Source organism: Schistocerca gregaria, chromosome X (genome assembly GCF_023897955.1).
Source record: "Schistocerca gregaria isolate iqSchGreg1 chromosome X, iqSchGreg1.2, whole genome shotgun sequence".
Lineage (NCBI taxonomy): Eukaryota > Metazoa > Arthropoda > Insecta > Orthoptera > Acrididae > Schistocerca > Schistocerca gregaria.
Window position 1 is genome coordinate 648,879,080 of NC_064931.1, and position 16,590 is coordinate 648,895,669.

Genomic DNA, 16,590 nt, shown 5'->3' on the forward strand with positions numbered 1-16,590 from the left:
GTTGAGCAATCTGCACCTCAGTTGGTGTTGCTCAGGCAGCGGAAAGCATTGAGGTGCTGCCAGCACTGCCGCTTAAGCTGATGAAGATGAGGTAGCCAAGTCAATCGGGCATCGAAAACCAGTCCGAAGAATTGATATGCCTCCACAACAGTGAGTGGTTCGTCATTAAGGTAAAGTTCTGGTCTCAGATGAATGGTACAATGCTGACAGAAGTGCATGACACACGACTTTGCGACCGAGAACTGGAAGTCGTGGGCTAGAGCCCATGACTGACTGAATGGCTCCCTGTAGGCGCCACTCAGCAAGACCAGTACTGGAAGAACAATACGAAATGCAGAAGTCATTTGCATACAGAGAAGGGGAGACTGACAGACCTACAGCTGCTGCTAGACCATTAATGGGCACTAAAAATAGAGAGACACTCAACGCCATTCTCTTGAATATGGTGTCGGGGAGGAGGGGGGGGGGGGGAATATGGGAGGCACAAACTTGGACACGGAAAGTATGGAGCGACAGCACGTTTCTCATACTATGTGGCAAGGATACGATGTCACCAGGTGGTGTCATACACTTTGCGTGGGTCAAAAAAGACGGCAACAGGGTGTTGGTATCTGGAAAACGCTGTTCAGATGGCAGACTTGAGGGACACAAGATTATCAGTGGTAGAACGACCCTGGCGAAAGCCACCCTGACATGGAGCCAGTAGGCCATGTAACTCCAGGGACCAAACCAACTGCCGACATGCCTTAAGTTCCAGCAGTTTACAGGGAACGTTAAGGAGGCCGATAGCTATCCACATCAAGTGGATTTTTACCATGTTTTAGCACCAGAATGATGGTGCTCTCCTGCCATCGTACCAGATCCGGTTGAAGATGAACAGGAGATATCGCTTGTAGTCACACGAGAGATGTTTAATCATCTGACTGTGGATCTAATCTGCCTCATGAGCTGTGTCCGCGCAATGTGCAAGGGCGCTGATGAGTTCACACTCTGTAAAGGGGGCATTATATGGTTCAGTGTGGCGTGTAGTGAACGAGAGTACTTTCCTTTCCACTCTCCGTTTGAGGGTGTGAAATGTTGGGGGGGGGGGGGGGGGGGGGGTAGTACTCCGACGCAGAGGCTCGATCATATTGCTCAGCAAAGTACTTGGCAATTGCATCTGCATTGGTAGAGAGCACGCCATTGATGTCAACATCAGAAACACCTGTTGGTGTCTGGTACCCAAAAAGACGTCTGATCTTCGTCCAGACTTTGAAGGGTGACGTATGGCACCCAATGGTAGAAATGTACCTCTCTCAACACTCCTGTTTCCGTTGTTTTATAAGCAGTCAAATACGGTCACATAGCAGCTTAAAGGCTATTAGGTGCTCTAGGGAACGGAGCCACTTGATTTCCGGCGACCACTAAGGGACTGTCTTTAGCTGGGGGGCATCCTAGAGAACGAGGGATTGCATTTTCTGCCGCAGAAACGATTGTTGTAGTTACCTGCTCAACCACCACATTGATGTTAGCACATGGGGGAGATTCAACCGTGACAGCAGATGTGAAGGCTACCCAGCCTGCCTTGTTTAAAGCCCATCTGGATAGGCATCCATGGGCATGATGCCAGGAGAGTGACAGGAAGATGGCGAAGTGGTCACTACCATACAGGTCATCAAGTGCTCTCCAGTGGATAGATGGGACAAGTTCTGGGCTGCAAATTGATAAATCAATGGCTGAGTAAATACCATGAGCCACACTGAAATGTGTGGTGGCCCCAGGATTTAAGAGAGAGAGGTCAAGTTCGGACAGTACATTTGCGACATCTCAGCCATGCCCAGTAAGCATGGTGCTACCCAACAAGGGGTTATGGGCGTTAAAACCTCCCAAAAGTAGGAACGGTTTATGGAGTTGATTAATCAGTGCAGCCAATACACTCAGGGGTACTGCACCATTTGCAGTGAGATATACGTTGGAGACAGTTATTTCCTGTGTCATCCTTATCCTGACAGCCATAGCTTCAAGAGGAGTTTGAAGGGGCACAGGTTCACAACATACTGAGTTCAGGACATAAACGCAAACTCCACCTAACACTCTATTATATTCGCTATGGTTCTTGTAATATCCCCTGTAGCCGCGAAGGGTAGGGGTCCACATTGCCAGGAACCTGGTTTCCTGGAGGGCAATGCAGAAAGCAGGAGTGAAGCTTAACAGTTGCCGTAGCTTAGCCACGTGGTGGAAAAAACCGCCACAATTCCACTGGAGGATGAAGTGAGATCGTGAGACTGGGAAGGCATGGAACACTCAATGAGGCAGTCTACACCTCAGGGTCACCTACTGCCATCGACTTATTTCCTGAACAGGCTATACCCATTGTGTCTGATGAGCTGGCGAGATCTAGGTCCTCTGTGGATGACAGAATCTTCACTTCGTCCTCAGATACAGAGCTTGTAGGCAGCGGTGGTGTAGATGCCACTGCAATTCCCTCAGTTTTGGGGTTCATCTTTCTGAATTTCTCTCGCTGATCCTTGGGTTTCTCTGGCTGGCAGGGCCTCACTGATTCTGTCTGAGGGATGGAGGATGATTGTGAAGCCCTATAACCAGCTGCTTTTGGGCACTTCAGCCACTGGCGGGTGTCTTCTTTCCCACTAGCAGAAACCTGGGAAGGGAGTGACCCAACGGACCCCTTCCTAGTGAGAGGAGCTGAAGAAGACTTACACTTCTCTGGCTGAGAAGGGGGACTGGTGTCCGCAATGGTTGGGGGGACAGTCCTCCTGAGGTAGGTGGTGCGGGAGCAACATGGAGGGAAGTGGCCCCTCCATCAAAGGGGGCAGGTGTAAGTCTTCCAGTTCTGAGAACTGACTGGATTCACGGAACTGATGGGGCTACAACTGTTCTCATAGTAGTGGTGTAAGAGGAAGTCATAGCCACAGGATGTAGGCGCTCAAATTTCGTCTTAGCCTCAGTGTAGGTCAGTCTAGGGTCTTGTATTCCACGATTTTCCTTTCTCGGTGTAAAATCCTACAGTCTGGTGAGCAAGGGGAATGATGCTCTCCACAGTTGACACAGATGGGAGACAGGGCACATGGAGTATTGGGATGGGATGGATGTCCACAATCGCAACATGTGATTCTGGAAGTATAACGGGAAGGCATATGGCCGAACTTCCAGCACTTAAAGCACCACATTGGAGGAGGGATATATGGTTTGACATCACAGCAGTAGACCGTCATCTTGAGCTTCTCGTGTAATGTGTCACCCTCGAAGGCCAAGATGAAGGCACCGGTGGCAACCTGATTATCCCTCGGACCCTGATTGACATACCGGACAAAATGAACCCCTCATCGTTCTAAGTTTGTGCGCGGCTCATCGTCGGACTGCAAAAGAAGGTCTCTGTGGAGTATATCCTGGACCATATTTGAACTCTTATGAGGTGTGATGGTAACGGAAACATCCCCAGCACATCAGAACGAGTAATGCCAATGACTGGGCAGAGGATGCCATTTTTATCAAGACTGACCCTGACCGCATTTTGGACAAGCCCTCCACCTCCCCAAACTTGTCCTCTAAATGCTCTACAAAAAACTGAAGCTTCATCGGGACAAAGGAGTCCCAATCAGCTCTCGTACATACGCGGTACCGGGGAGAATAAAGTTCGCTGTTGTCCTTAGCCTGGTGTTCCTCCCATTGTGTGGCCAGGGAGGGGAATGATTTAGAATCATACTGAGAATTGGAATGTGTAGGACTGCTGGCATTTGATCACCAGCAAGTGATGATGTGTAATCCACCCTGATGCCACCCACTCTGACCAGGGCACCCCACAGGCACCACACAGCCACAGCAAAGGTCACCTGGCAGGATGATCTTTGCCAGGAGTCCTTATGCCCCAGGGTGACATGCATCTACTCCTTTGTATATGTGGGGAGTTAATGGCACAGGCATCAGCAGAGCGACCCCTGTGTAGTCAGGAGGCTACAACCAACAGGGTACATGATGGCCCCACCACAGCGGACTAGCTACCGTGCTGGATATGAGGTGCAAAGAAATCCAGGGTCATTGTTGGTGCAGGAAACAACATTGCATAGTGGGTGGAGGAAAATGCAGCCAGGAAGGTGCCCTTGCCCAAGAGATGGAAGATGCCTCGATGAGAAAGTGGGCTTAAGATCTCAATGGACGATGAACACTATGCACCATGTAAGGCGCCCTTCCCCAGTTGGCTCGCTCTTCGGGAAAATTTTGAAAGATGGAGGTCAAAAACCTACAGAGGACCACCATATAAAGGCCAAAAGGTGAGAGACTCCTTTTAGTCACCTCTTACGACTGGCAGGAATACCTCAAGCCATTCTAACCCCCAGAGGGTGATGCTGAAAGATATGGGGAGGGGGGGGGGGACGTAAATGGTACAAAGGGAAAAGGTCAAGTGGGGAAGGATAATGCAGACTGCAACAGCTTGAAGCTGAGTAGTCAAGGAGATGGGTTGTCTACAAATGTCATCTCGGATGAGCAGCATGACTCCCCCCCACCCCGAGATGGGATGCTGTCCTCGGGGGGAAGGTGAAAGTGAACTGGGAAGAAATGAGAGAGCTCACAGCAGTTGTGAGGCACAGAACAAGTGGACACTGTGATTCTAAGAGCAGCTGTAAATTCTCTTTGTGGGATTGAATGCCACGAATGTTCCATTGGAGGAGAGTCTTAACAAGGGAAGAGGAGGGGGGCAAAACTGAAGGTGTATCACCTAGACAGCTGCCAAGTGCAAGCCTTTAAAGCCTCATTACTACAGGACGCAGAGGCTGGAGGACACTGCCCCATGAGATCTACAGAGGCGCCGGATTTCTCTCTTGATCTGCGGAGTCCAGGGCAGACAAATGGTTGATGGTGTGCACTGGTAACATGGAGGTCAGCCAGGTGAGTGTATCACATGGCAACACCATCAAAGAGGATCTCTGAGTCGGTGAAGGAGACCATTTGCCTTTGTTTGACTTCTTGGAGAGTTTCCCGTTGGCAGAGGAAGACTCAGATGTTTGTTGGCTGAATGGACATAGGAAGTCTTTGAGGGAGTTTTCCTTCTGTCCTTCCCAGCCCGTCCATCATGTTGCAGATGACTCCGCCCGATGAGGCAAAAGTTTGGTGCCTTGTTGAACAGCTGGAGGTGGAGACAGGGATGCTACCATGACACTGGGTGCTTTCACTGCCGAATCTGAAGTCTTCTGTCTGCGTTTCTATGTTCATCGTGGAGGAGATGTAGTAAGAACAATAAAGTGCCAGGTGGTAGAATGGAGGGCTTCCAACTAGCCAACAACTTGCAAGTGACTCGGTAAGGCACTTTTTCCTTCATCCAAATCTCCTGGCAGCCTGCTCATTGAGATACATGGGACAATCTCGGGAGGTCTTGCAGCTAATACAGCGGGGAGGAGGCAGACAATTGCCCTCGTCGACATCCCTAGCACACATTACACATTTGGCTGGGTGTTGCCAGGACATTTGAGAGGGGTTGTAATGATGACACTGGTAGCAGTGAATTGGGTGTGGAATGTGTGTTTCGCCTGTGATAACAAGATAGCAGTGGAGGAGTGAAGTTGCAAGCAGTTGTTGAGCTTGAGAATCAGAAGTAGTCTCCAAAAGCAAATTGCGATTTCGTAAATGAGAAAAGGATTTCACAGGGCCAGCAATTTCACCAACACCTTTCTGGATAATAAACGGATTTACCATAGCAAAGGACTGGCCATCTTTGGTTCGTGAAATAATGAGGAACCATGGTGCACTGGGAGGGGTCTCTGAATTTTAGCCTTATTCTGTTTATGTTTGGTAGGAATTGACTGGGATGAAGATGATTGGCTCATTGCGAGAAAATCCCTCATGATTGCCAGTGTCGCCGATGGCTCTCCTTCCAGAAGGCAGAAGGGGGCACATCCACCTTAGGTGATTGTACACACCTCCCGAACACCTGACAGAGGAACCAGTCTGCAATTTGGGAAGGTAACTGCTTAAGCAATCACCCCTCCCTGGGACTGGCCTATACCAGAAGGCATGTGCAAACCCTACCTGCCAACCCAGGGCTGGGAATTACTCATTACCCAGTCATCTGTTACGCATCAGATGCGTAGGCTGACCTTCAGGAGCACACACGGAGGAAGAAGAAAAAGAGAAACCTTACAGACTGAAGTAGTCGAAGGATAGGAGAAGGGAATGAAGAAAGAAAAAAGGAACGGAAAACAGTGAAGCGACTGTTCTGGTATCACCTACTGAATATGCAGAACACATTTTCAAAACATCCCAGACATGTTCTCCAAGAGAGGAGGAAAAGAATAGTAACAGGATAGACATGCAGTACAGAAGGAAAACAATGCTGCAAAAACTGGGGCCCAGTGATAGCCAAGTAAAAACCCACCACAGACTGGCAAGTCCTCTGGGCGGCAGGGGGGTGGCGGGAGCTGTTGGGGAGGCTGTTTTTTACTGGCCTTCAGGTAAGGTAGAGACCAAATGAGTCTCTGGTAAATGAGTTCTTTCAGATATCCACAGAGCCAAAAGTCACTTGGATTCAGATCAGGTGATTTTGCTGTCCATGAATCTGGAAAACCTGTGGAGATAACATGTGGAAGGTTGCATTAAGCAGATCTTTCATGGGCCAAGTGATATGAGGTGTTACCCCCTCTTTTATGGAAATAGTGGTTCCCACAAAGTTGCACTCTTCCAAAGCAAGACTCACATGCTGTACAGAGAGTTCTCGATAACGTACAGATATCAATGAACACCTGACAGACTCTCTGGGTATATTTTTTCTATTTTCGCCACAGAAGAGGTTCAAGAATAAAGTTGCTTGTGAATCCACACCACACAGCCACATACGGCGAATGCAGAGGACCTTTGCGCACAACACGCGGTTTAATGGTACCCCAAAATTGGCAGTTCTGTGCATTCACTGCACTCTGAAGTGTAAAATGTGCCTCATCACTCCATAGAATATTTCCCAGCTACATGTCATTAACTTTGATCCATGCCAGAAACCGAAGAGTAAATTGAGAACATAGCTGTGAAACACTAGGTTTCAATTGCTGCACCCTCTGAATCTTGTACTGGTACCACTGTAAAACAGATTGCAAACTTTTGTCTACTGTTTGCCATGGGACAGACAATTCTCTTGACACTCCATACACACGATCACTACCCAGGGAACATTGTGCATTGTCAGTTACAGCAACAGCAGCCTTGGCAATAACTTCCACAGGGTTAGGACGCCTTCCTATTCCATGTACCACATCAAGCTCACACGTTTTTCAATTTCATCATCATCATCTTTAAACCACTGAATGACACTGCACTTCTCAGACAATTCAGTCAGTGATACTCACTCAAAGCACACCTGCAATTGCTGCTATTCACAGAAAACAGTCTTACTAACAGCGCACACTCTCTTCTCAATAGCCATACTGTCCACTAACATTATGGCTCGTCAAATGACAGTGTGGGTGTCACACCACCATACAAAACAGTGTATAGCACCAAATTTGCACCTGGTGGCAAAAATTGGAATCTATTTTTTTACCTGGCATAAATAGGTTCTGCATTAATGCATTTGCATATCTATCATGTTTTGCTGCCATACAATAATTACAGGCCACAACTGACCTCTATGAGTAGCTTCACTTTACTTATAACACCTGGGATTATATGCACAATACAACTCAGCACTTTTCTATGGGTAGAGGTACCTGTGGAAGTCCAATGACTCCAAGAAGATATGGATTGTTTCCACTCATTCCCAGCCTTAAGCAGGAAACAAGACATGTCATAGCAATATAACATTGTAGTAGGCATTGTGAACTGACTTGAGTATGCTGTGTACCCGGTGTGCAGTTGAAATTTAGCACAATCCAAAGAAACGTGGGTCGTTGTAGCAATGGAATATAGAAACCCCCCCACCCCAGCAAACTAATCTCCAAACTCTTAGAAAATTTAAGAGGCAGCTGTTGTGTGCATTTGCACTGAGCATCACTGATGGCAAAAAGTACTAGGTTTGGGTGTGCTTGTATTGCTAGCCTTGGGAGTGGCCAACTCACTACCAACTGTCTGGACAGGTCATCAACATCTGTATCTCTTCTATTTCTTGAATAGTTTGCTGAGCAAGATTTGCAGCTAAGGTATTTCATATGGCACATTCATCATCTTCAGCTGAATTTTGTCCACTACTCCTCGAACCGGAAATGTAATTTATTCTGCAAGTGAATGAAAATTCCTTATAAGTTCTACATCTACATAAGTACTCCACAAATCAGTTAAGGGCTGGCAGTGTGTTCATTGAACCACCTTCACAATAAATCTATTATTCCAATCTCTAACAGCACGCGGAAAAATGAACACCTAAATCTTTCCACGTGAGCTTCGATATCTCTTATTTTATTCTGATGATCATTTCTGCCTATGTAGGTGTCCACAAAATATTTTCACACCCAGAAGAGAAAGCTGGTGACCGAAATTTCGAGAGAAGATTCCAACGCAACAAAAGATGCCTTTGTTTTAATGATAGCCACCCAAAATCCTGTACCATTTCAGTGACACACTCTCCCTTATTTCGTGATAATACAAAACAAGCTGCTGCTCTTTGAACTTTCTCAATGGACTCAATTATATGTGGTAAGGATCCCAGACCATGCAGCAGAGATGCAAAAGATGACGGACAAGCATAGTGTATGTAGTCTCTTTAGTAGATCTGTTTCATTTTCTAAGTGTCTTTGGTTTGCCTTCTCCACAACATTTTCTGTGTGTTTTTTTCCGATTTAAGTTGTTCACGATTGTAATTCCTAGGTATTTAGTTGAATTTATGGCTTTTAGATTTGACTGCTTTATCGCATAACCAATGTTTAACAGATTCCTTTTAGCACTCATGGGGATGACCTCACACTTTTCATTATTTTGAGTCAATTGCCAAGTTTTGCACCATAAAGATATCTTTTCTAAATCATTCTGCATTTTTTTTATCTTCTGATGACTTCACTATACGATAAATGACAGCATCATCTGCAAATAACCTAAGGCAGCTGCTAAGATTGTCTCCTGAATTGTTTATATAGATAAGGAACAGCAGGTGTCGTTTAACACTCCCTTGAGGAACACCAGAAATCACTTCTGTTTTACTCAATGATTACATCAGTTAATTTGAACTGAGACCTCTGACAGGAAATCATGAATCTAGTCACATATATGAGATGATATTCCATAAGCACACAGTTTTACTGCAAGCCACTTGTGTGATACAGTGTCAAAAGCCTTCTGGAAATCTAGACATATAGAATCAATTTGAAATCTCTTGTCAACAGCACTAAGTGTGAGTAAAGAGATAGTTGTGTTTCTCACATGTTTTCTAAATCCATGTTGAGTCCCTTCAAGGTAATTCATAGTGTTCAGATACAGTATACGTTCCAAAATCCTGCTGCATATCGACGTTAATGATATGGTCCTGTAATTTAGTGGATTACTCCTACTACCTTTCACACCCAAGCTGGTGACCAAAATTTCGTGAGAAATTCTGACTCAGGCTGCATCAATTCTTTTATTTGAAGTTTTCTTGTGCTTTCTGCATATGGTGCAGATTATTTGGAATTCTATCTGTTATGCTGAATCTGATGTAATTTCTATTTTATTAGGTAAGCCTGTCTGACAATCTTCCCGCCATTTTAGTTTTATATACACAGCCATTTTAAGTTATTTTCTTTTGCTCAGAAGCACTTAATTTCCTTCAGTTCACGATTTTTTAAAAATCTGTTGCTCCAATAAAAGTTGATACCCCAGAAGATCTTGGCCCTGCTGAGTGCACTGTGTCTTCCTTTTTGCACATGGGTCCCAAAACAGGTAGCTATTAGAGCTTATTACGAACTCCCCCCCCCCCCCCCCCCCCCCCCATGGCTCCCCTAGCCACAGTACAAGTGGAGCACTTTTCCTGTTTTGCAGAATTTAGTGTTAAGACCACAATCCTAGCAAACAATAAGTAGTTTTTCACATTCGTCAACCTGAATACTATATTTACCCTTTTCTGTCCTTTCATTCAGGTTAACTGACATGCACTGTGCATGTATTCCTTCCTTTGGTTGCAATCTTGAAATGAAACCTAGTATGATTTGTGAAATAGTTTATTTTTCACTCTAGATTATGGTTATAAAGCACTCCAGTTCTTCCACTGTCCTTTGTGACAGGATATTGAACCATTATTAAAGGCCTATATTTTCTTGGCGGCCCAAATTTTTTTTACTGTGAGCTTCCAATTCTGTTTCTACGATCAAAGCATTGTTCGCTGTTTGTAATTTTTTCCTTTTATGGGACTGAGTCAGTCTGTAAATGTCTGCACAGAGTCTGTCATCCTCATTGTTGTTGCTATGATGAATAAACCAAATGCACCCTTCTTTAGTGTGAGTTTAGTATTTTTGTACCTGTTGCAACCTTCTGTGGATGTGAAGTTGAGGCAACCACACTAATATTTTCTTCTCTAAGCCTGTGCTTTTCTAGTTTTGCCACTCACTGTCAGCCTCCTGGTCTCCTTTTTCTAAATCTTCAGTTTGTTCTGTTAAGTTACATTGTACAATTACCATCACATTATTTTCCTCTTAAGTTCAAATGCTTATCCTATGCTTATCATTTTAGATTGGATTTCATTCTCTAATTTTATTTTATCTAAGAACAGGTCTGCCTTCTGTGCTCTGGTTATGATCGATTGCATCTTCTGATTTGCCTAGTTTCTAGATAACTATAGTAAAACAATTGTAAGTTAATGTGGCGACACAGTGAGAGATGTCCAGTCTGTCCGACTTGCCACTGAACATGTCACCGTCAAAGCCATTGACCCTGGAAGACAGTGTGTCAGAGACTACTGCTGCTGCTAATGTGAGCTGTGCTTATCTCAGCTTTAATGCTGACACTTAATGGTCGAACATGACATACTAAAGCACCAACACTGACTGTTACATGCAAGCAACTTCATGAAGACATTTACATGAGAGTCGTGATTTAACTACTTTATGCATCACCTAGTCTTACAGTGAATATTAACGCTACTACATGCACTTCCTAAGAGAAAGAGAATTCTATTTCCCCCCAGAAATATGTACACGACGAGTGAACGTTTAACTACTACTTTCGCACAGGTGATCAAGACAGATCTGATACCTATGCCATCAGCTCTCGGAAGCAGATGATACAGGAACCTACAGTCAGATCATATCCGCCCAGTTTTTTTCAACAGCACTGCATAGGTCACCTGTACCTTCCACATAACAGTGCCCTACCCCATTGTTGAACTGTCAAATGTTTGAAGAACACTTCATAGACCAGAGGGTACTTTAACATTCCCTAGAATACCTAATTTTATTCTTATTGAGCCCATCTATGACTTAAGTGAGATGTACAGACCCTGGAAATGTCTCACAAAAATTTGTAAGATGGCTGGGGCAGCTTTACAGCAGACACTTTTCATTGTTTATGAACATAAATTGAGCCTATGCTACAATACGTTACCACCATCAGCATGGAAAGAAGTGCTTCACCCTACTAGGTATGTGTGTTCAGTTTAATTGGTAATGAGTGTATACTTTCATCAACATTGTTTTATAGCAGTCGTGTAAACCACACCTGAAAGGTGATCAAATATTCAATCTGCCAGGGAAATTCAAGAAACTCAAAGCCAGACACAGATTTCATGTTAAAGATTGCTAATGGAGGATAACTGACATTCTCATGGGACAATTTTAGTAACAAAGAATATTACATGGTTGCTTTTTTCCACACATTCTTGTGAAACTTTTGCTTGATAAACATCAAACTTCTTAAAGATGTTTACTGAGTCAGTGGTATTTTCACTTAGGATTCATGTTTTTGTAGTATCAGTATTTTTGCAGCTCTTCAAACATCAGTTTAATGCATAATTTATTTGTTGAAGAATCAACATTTTGTTTTGTTTACAAGTCAGTGGCCTTTGTTGTTTATATCTGTGATGGTTGCTGACCTTGTCTCCTGATTACTTAGCACAGAAACTCCAACCAGAACACTAAACATTCTTGGTATGCAATGTGATAGATAACAGCATCTTTAGATTTTTAGATACAGAAAAATCTTACATCTGTTTTTGTGATTTGAAAAGCTTCAGTCTTTTATGGGATGCTAATTACATGCATCCTATTTTCTTCTTCTGTGTGGTTTTCACCCACTCTAATAAAATATGAAATCACTATTTTACAATCTGACATTCAAAACCATTTTATAACTGCCAAAAAGAAATGGGTCATTTTACATTCCTTGCCAAATTTGCTTCTTATGGTTAGGATTCATTCTAAAAATGTAAACAACATATTTCTGTTTTTAAATCTGTATATAACAACAACTACAATGAAACATTGTCAACAGTGTTTTATTATTTACAATGCAATGATCGTTGTCTTATTATCGTCATTATTTTGAGTCTTAATTGTACTTTGTTGTAACCATGGCATTTATCAAATACCAACTTCTGTTATATAAAACATTTTTACAGGTGTGCATAGCACTGCACAATTCTTTGATCACACTACAGCAGAATTTTCCTTCTGAAGTTCCTATGTTAACAACCATCATGGTAAAACTGTTGTCCAAGGTGGTGTCATTGGTTGTGGATTTTGCAAATACGACATGACTACAGCCGATATTGACAACCTGGAAACACAAAAGGCAAGTGTTTATACATTGGTAACATACAAACACAGAATAACAATTCTTATAACTACTGCTGCTACAAAAGCTATTCACAAATTAAATTATGTCTTACTTAGATGAAAACAACATATGATGGGAATGGGGTCTATTTTTACATTCAAGGAAGTTGTCACAGACAGAATTCTGTGACTAGAAATAATGGTAATGCCATGAAACAGTAATTACAGGGAAAGTGACTGTCCTAAAAGAAGAATACAATAATCCTAAATTTCAATTAGCAAATGTGGTGTGAGTATTATGTATAGGCTCTTCCTTCCAATAGCTAAGTTGCCAGTTTTTTCTGCCTAGACTGTTACTAAACCTATTTAAACATTGCAATTTTGACCTATTATAATGTTCTTAAGCGACATCTGTAACAACAAATTACTTAAAGATATTAAGAAGACTAAGCAGTTGGCGTTAGAGCTGTCACTTGAGAATGGCACAATAGGCTGAAATCACAACTGTTAATAAATACATTTAATAACAATCCAACTGGAAAATGTAATTTCTGAAATCTTGCAGGACTATGGTCACTTGTAAACAGAAAAAATACCAACATTACATATTTGTTATCTCTTCACAATATCTTATGTCTGTAGAAATAGCCTGCTGAAAAAACAGAAAATTCAACACATACCAAACCTGTACTAACAGAAGGAAGGAAGGAATGAAGGAAGACTAGGGCTAAATGACATTAAAACCTGTGCAAAGTGAATGGCCAGAAAATTGACTGGCCTTTTCAAATGAACTATCAATGCAATTCACCTTAAGTGAGTTGAAAAATATTAGAGAGTCTATTGCCAGACAGGGATTTGAGCCTTACTCTGTTCGTTTTAAACAGGTGAAGTAGATCTTCATACATACTTCACAAGCCCCTGTATAGTGTGAATGCTCAAGAGAATTTACAGCCTTTCCATACAGTCTATATGCCTTTTACATGATCAAATCTCTCTTATCGTACATTTATGACTGCTACACAAGTTGTACAACAGTGATTTCTCACAGACCCTCACATACTGGTTCCATAAATTTACTCAACTAAGTTTTGGGAGAACATCTCCTTTCTTCCAAACATTCCCGTTTAACTCATCCCCCCCTCCTTCCATTACACTTTGGTATTGGTCTATACTGACCACCTATGGTCCTCACAAAGAATATCTGAATTTATTCAATTTCCGCAAAAATGTTTACTCGATAAGGACTCCAAATGCTAGGACAGTACTTCTGATTGGTTGCACTAGTGCCTTTACAGATGCACCGCACTATCTGGATTCCTTCCTACAAATCTAAGCCTTTCATTTGATTCCTTAATACTGACTTCAGGTGTTCATCTTGTTTCATACCACTTCTTAGTATTGCCCCTCAATGAACTACGTGAGCTGCTCATGAACTATGGACCTTGTCAAGGTAGGGTGGCTCACGTTTCTCAACAATATTAATAGCCATACTGTAGGTGCAAACAAAACAGAGCACGCTCAGGGGGTTCAAAACTTTTTTTTGAGTATGTGCTCGGCTACCACGGGGCCCCCAGCCTTTGCAGCATTACTTCCTTTCTATGCTGTAAGCTTATACTTCCACTATCCCTTTCCCACTCTGCCTATCCATCAGATGGTTTTCTTGGCGCTGGCCCTGCTTGGACCTGGTTTACAACTGAGTCTCAGGTTCCCACTTGCAGCATATTCTACAACTTTTCATTAAACAAACACGTGATCCTAGTGTTGGGTTTGATATGCCACCAATTTTCAGAATTCTCCAGAAGTGTGGATCATGCAGGGAATTTTGCCCAATGCAGTGTATGCTCCATTTTTGTGCCTTTCCATCTCTGCACCCTTCCCTTTAATAAGGTAATACACACAAAACCCAACACAGTAGCCATCCTGTTGTAAGGGGTGGGGGTGGAGGTGGGGAGTTGTCGGGGTGTTGTCAAATACCTGGACGGTGGCAGCCCCCTGATCACACAGGGATCACATTGTTGGTGCCTTAGCTGGAAACTCCCCATGTATGCTAAGGAGTATGTGCACAGCATGACAGGGGCACAGGGACTCCGAGCAATGGCTTACTTGCCAGGTAGCTGTTACTGATTGGTTTTGGTTTCGTTTTGCTTTCTGTAGGGCACAAAAAACAACTGGGGGGGGGGGGAGGGGGGGTCATGTGGGCCCAAGTCAAAACTACAGAACACGAACACAGAGAAGAGTTATATGAATATACGTCAGTCCCAATAGACAGAATAGGAGACAGCTAAAAACAGGCATGTGGGGGGGGGGGGGGGGGGGGAAAGCGGAACCACCATACAGAAATGAAGGTCCAACACTAAAAATTAAATGGCCTTCACCATATTGCTTCGGTAGATAAAAAAACACAGTCAACAGCCCATGCATCATTCACTAAAAAGGCTGATAAATCAGAAGACAAAGACAGGATGGAATATACATTTTAAAAAAGGGCATTCCAGCAGAAAGTGTCAGACAGTTAAAATTTGGGGGCAATGTGTGCAAAGTGGTGGGGTAGTGCCACTTAGTAAATGATGCCTAAAAAGCCAGTGCCCAATATGTAGCTGAGTTGAAATCTCCTCCCGGCGGGAGGGCCGACAAGAGGTCATCCAAAGCCCTATGAGAGGCTTAATAAGCCAGATTTTATTCTCATGAAGGGAGGACCATTGGTGATGCCAAAGAGACACCACCTCCTGACAGACAGCAACAGAGAGATCATTGGAGGGAATATAGGTACCCGCAAGCTGGGGTATTAGGATGGCACCCTTGGCAGCAGCGGCAGCAGCCTCGTTTTCTGGCAGACCGATATAACCAGGGACCCACAGAAACATGAAACTCACTTCACGAAGAGTGAGCAAGCGACAATTTTCCTGGGACCGCTGCACTACGGGATGAGCAGTGTACAGTGCACAGACATTGGAGGGCACTGAGTGAATCCAAGCAGAGGACACAACTGGGAAGGCTGTGTCGCTGGATGTACTCCATGGCCTGATACAAGGTGAAGAGCTCGGTTAAAAATACTTAGGAGTGTGCCGGAAGCAGATATCAAAAGACACGGGTCATGGGTGCCAATCACGTAGGCACACAGCCCGAGAGCCATTAGTGTATATAGAGGTAATAGTGGAAGGTTCCATGCAAAAGGTTTTAAAACTTGATGTGATAGACCAAGGCTGGAGTAGTGTCCTTAGAAAGTGAATGAAGGCCAAGTTTAACATGGACTGTTTCACAAAGCCAAGGTGGTGAAGGGTTTACACCCACCAGGAAAGTTGCAGGTAGTGTGAAGCTAAGATGCTGTAACAAGTGGGGAAAGCAAACTCCAGGAAGTAACAGAAGAGGGACAAGCCCCATACTGATTATCGAAGGAATCATCAAAGAAGGATGCATTGGCTGGGTGGCCACCCATGGCACACAAATGGCATGCACACCTGCTGAGGAGAGTGTCACAGCTGTAGGACAGTGGTAGTTCAGCAGCTTCGGCATACAGACATTCAACCGGGCTGCTCTAAAAGGCACCCATGGCCGAACGTATGCCATGATAGTGGATAGTGTTGAGATGGCGTAAGAGGGATGAGCATGCGGACGCATAAAGAAAGCACCCATAGTTGAGTTTCGAATGGACAAGGGACCGGTACAAATGGAGGAGGGTGGTTCGATTGGCACCCCAGGAAGTACCATTGAGGACATGTAGGAGATTGAGGGACCACATATAGCGGGCGCCCAGGTTAGACACCTTAGAGGACCTAGAGAATTTCCTATAGAGCATGAGCCCAGAAATTTCTTAGTTTCAACGAATGGAAGGGCAACAGGCCCAAGGTGTGGAGATGGTGAGGGAAACTATTTGCACCACCAGAAATTCATACAGACTGTTTTGTCAGGGGAAAAGCGAAAGCCATTGTCATAGCTCCAG

The 16,590-nt window shown here is 44.0% G+C and overlaps 1 protein-coding gene across 2 annotated transcripts in view; it reads right to left on the reverse strand.

Annotated features, from left to right (window-relative positions):
• Positions 1–12,312: 12,312 nt before the first annotated feature.
• LOC126299191 (PAT complex subunit Asterix) overlaps positions 12,313–16,590 on the reverse strand; it is a 49,344-nt gene continuing 45,066 nt past the window's right edge. For both annotated transcript variants that reach the window (XM_049990971.1, XM_049990972.1), the window contains exon 4: positions 12,313–12,651. In XM_049990971.1, the coding sequence (XP_049846928.1) occupies positions 12,570–12,651 (82 nt within the window). In that variant the 3' untranslated portion in view covers positions 12,313–12,569. The remainder of the gene's footprint in view (positions 12,652–16,590) is intronic.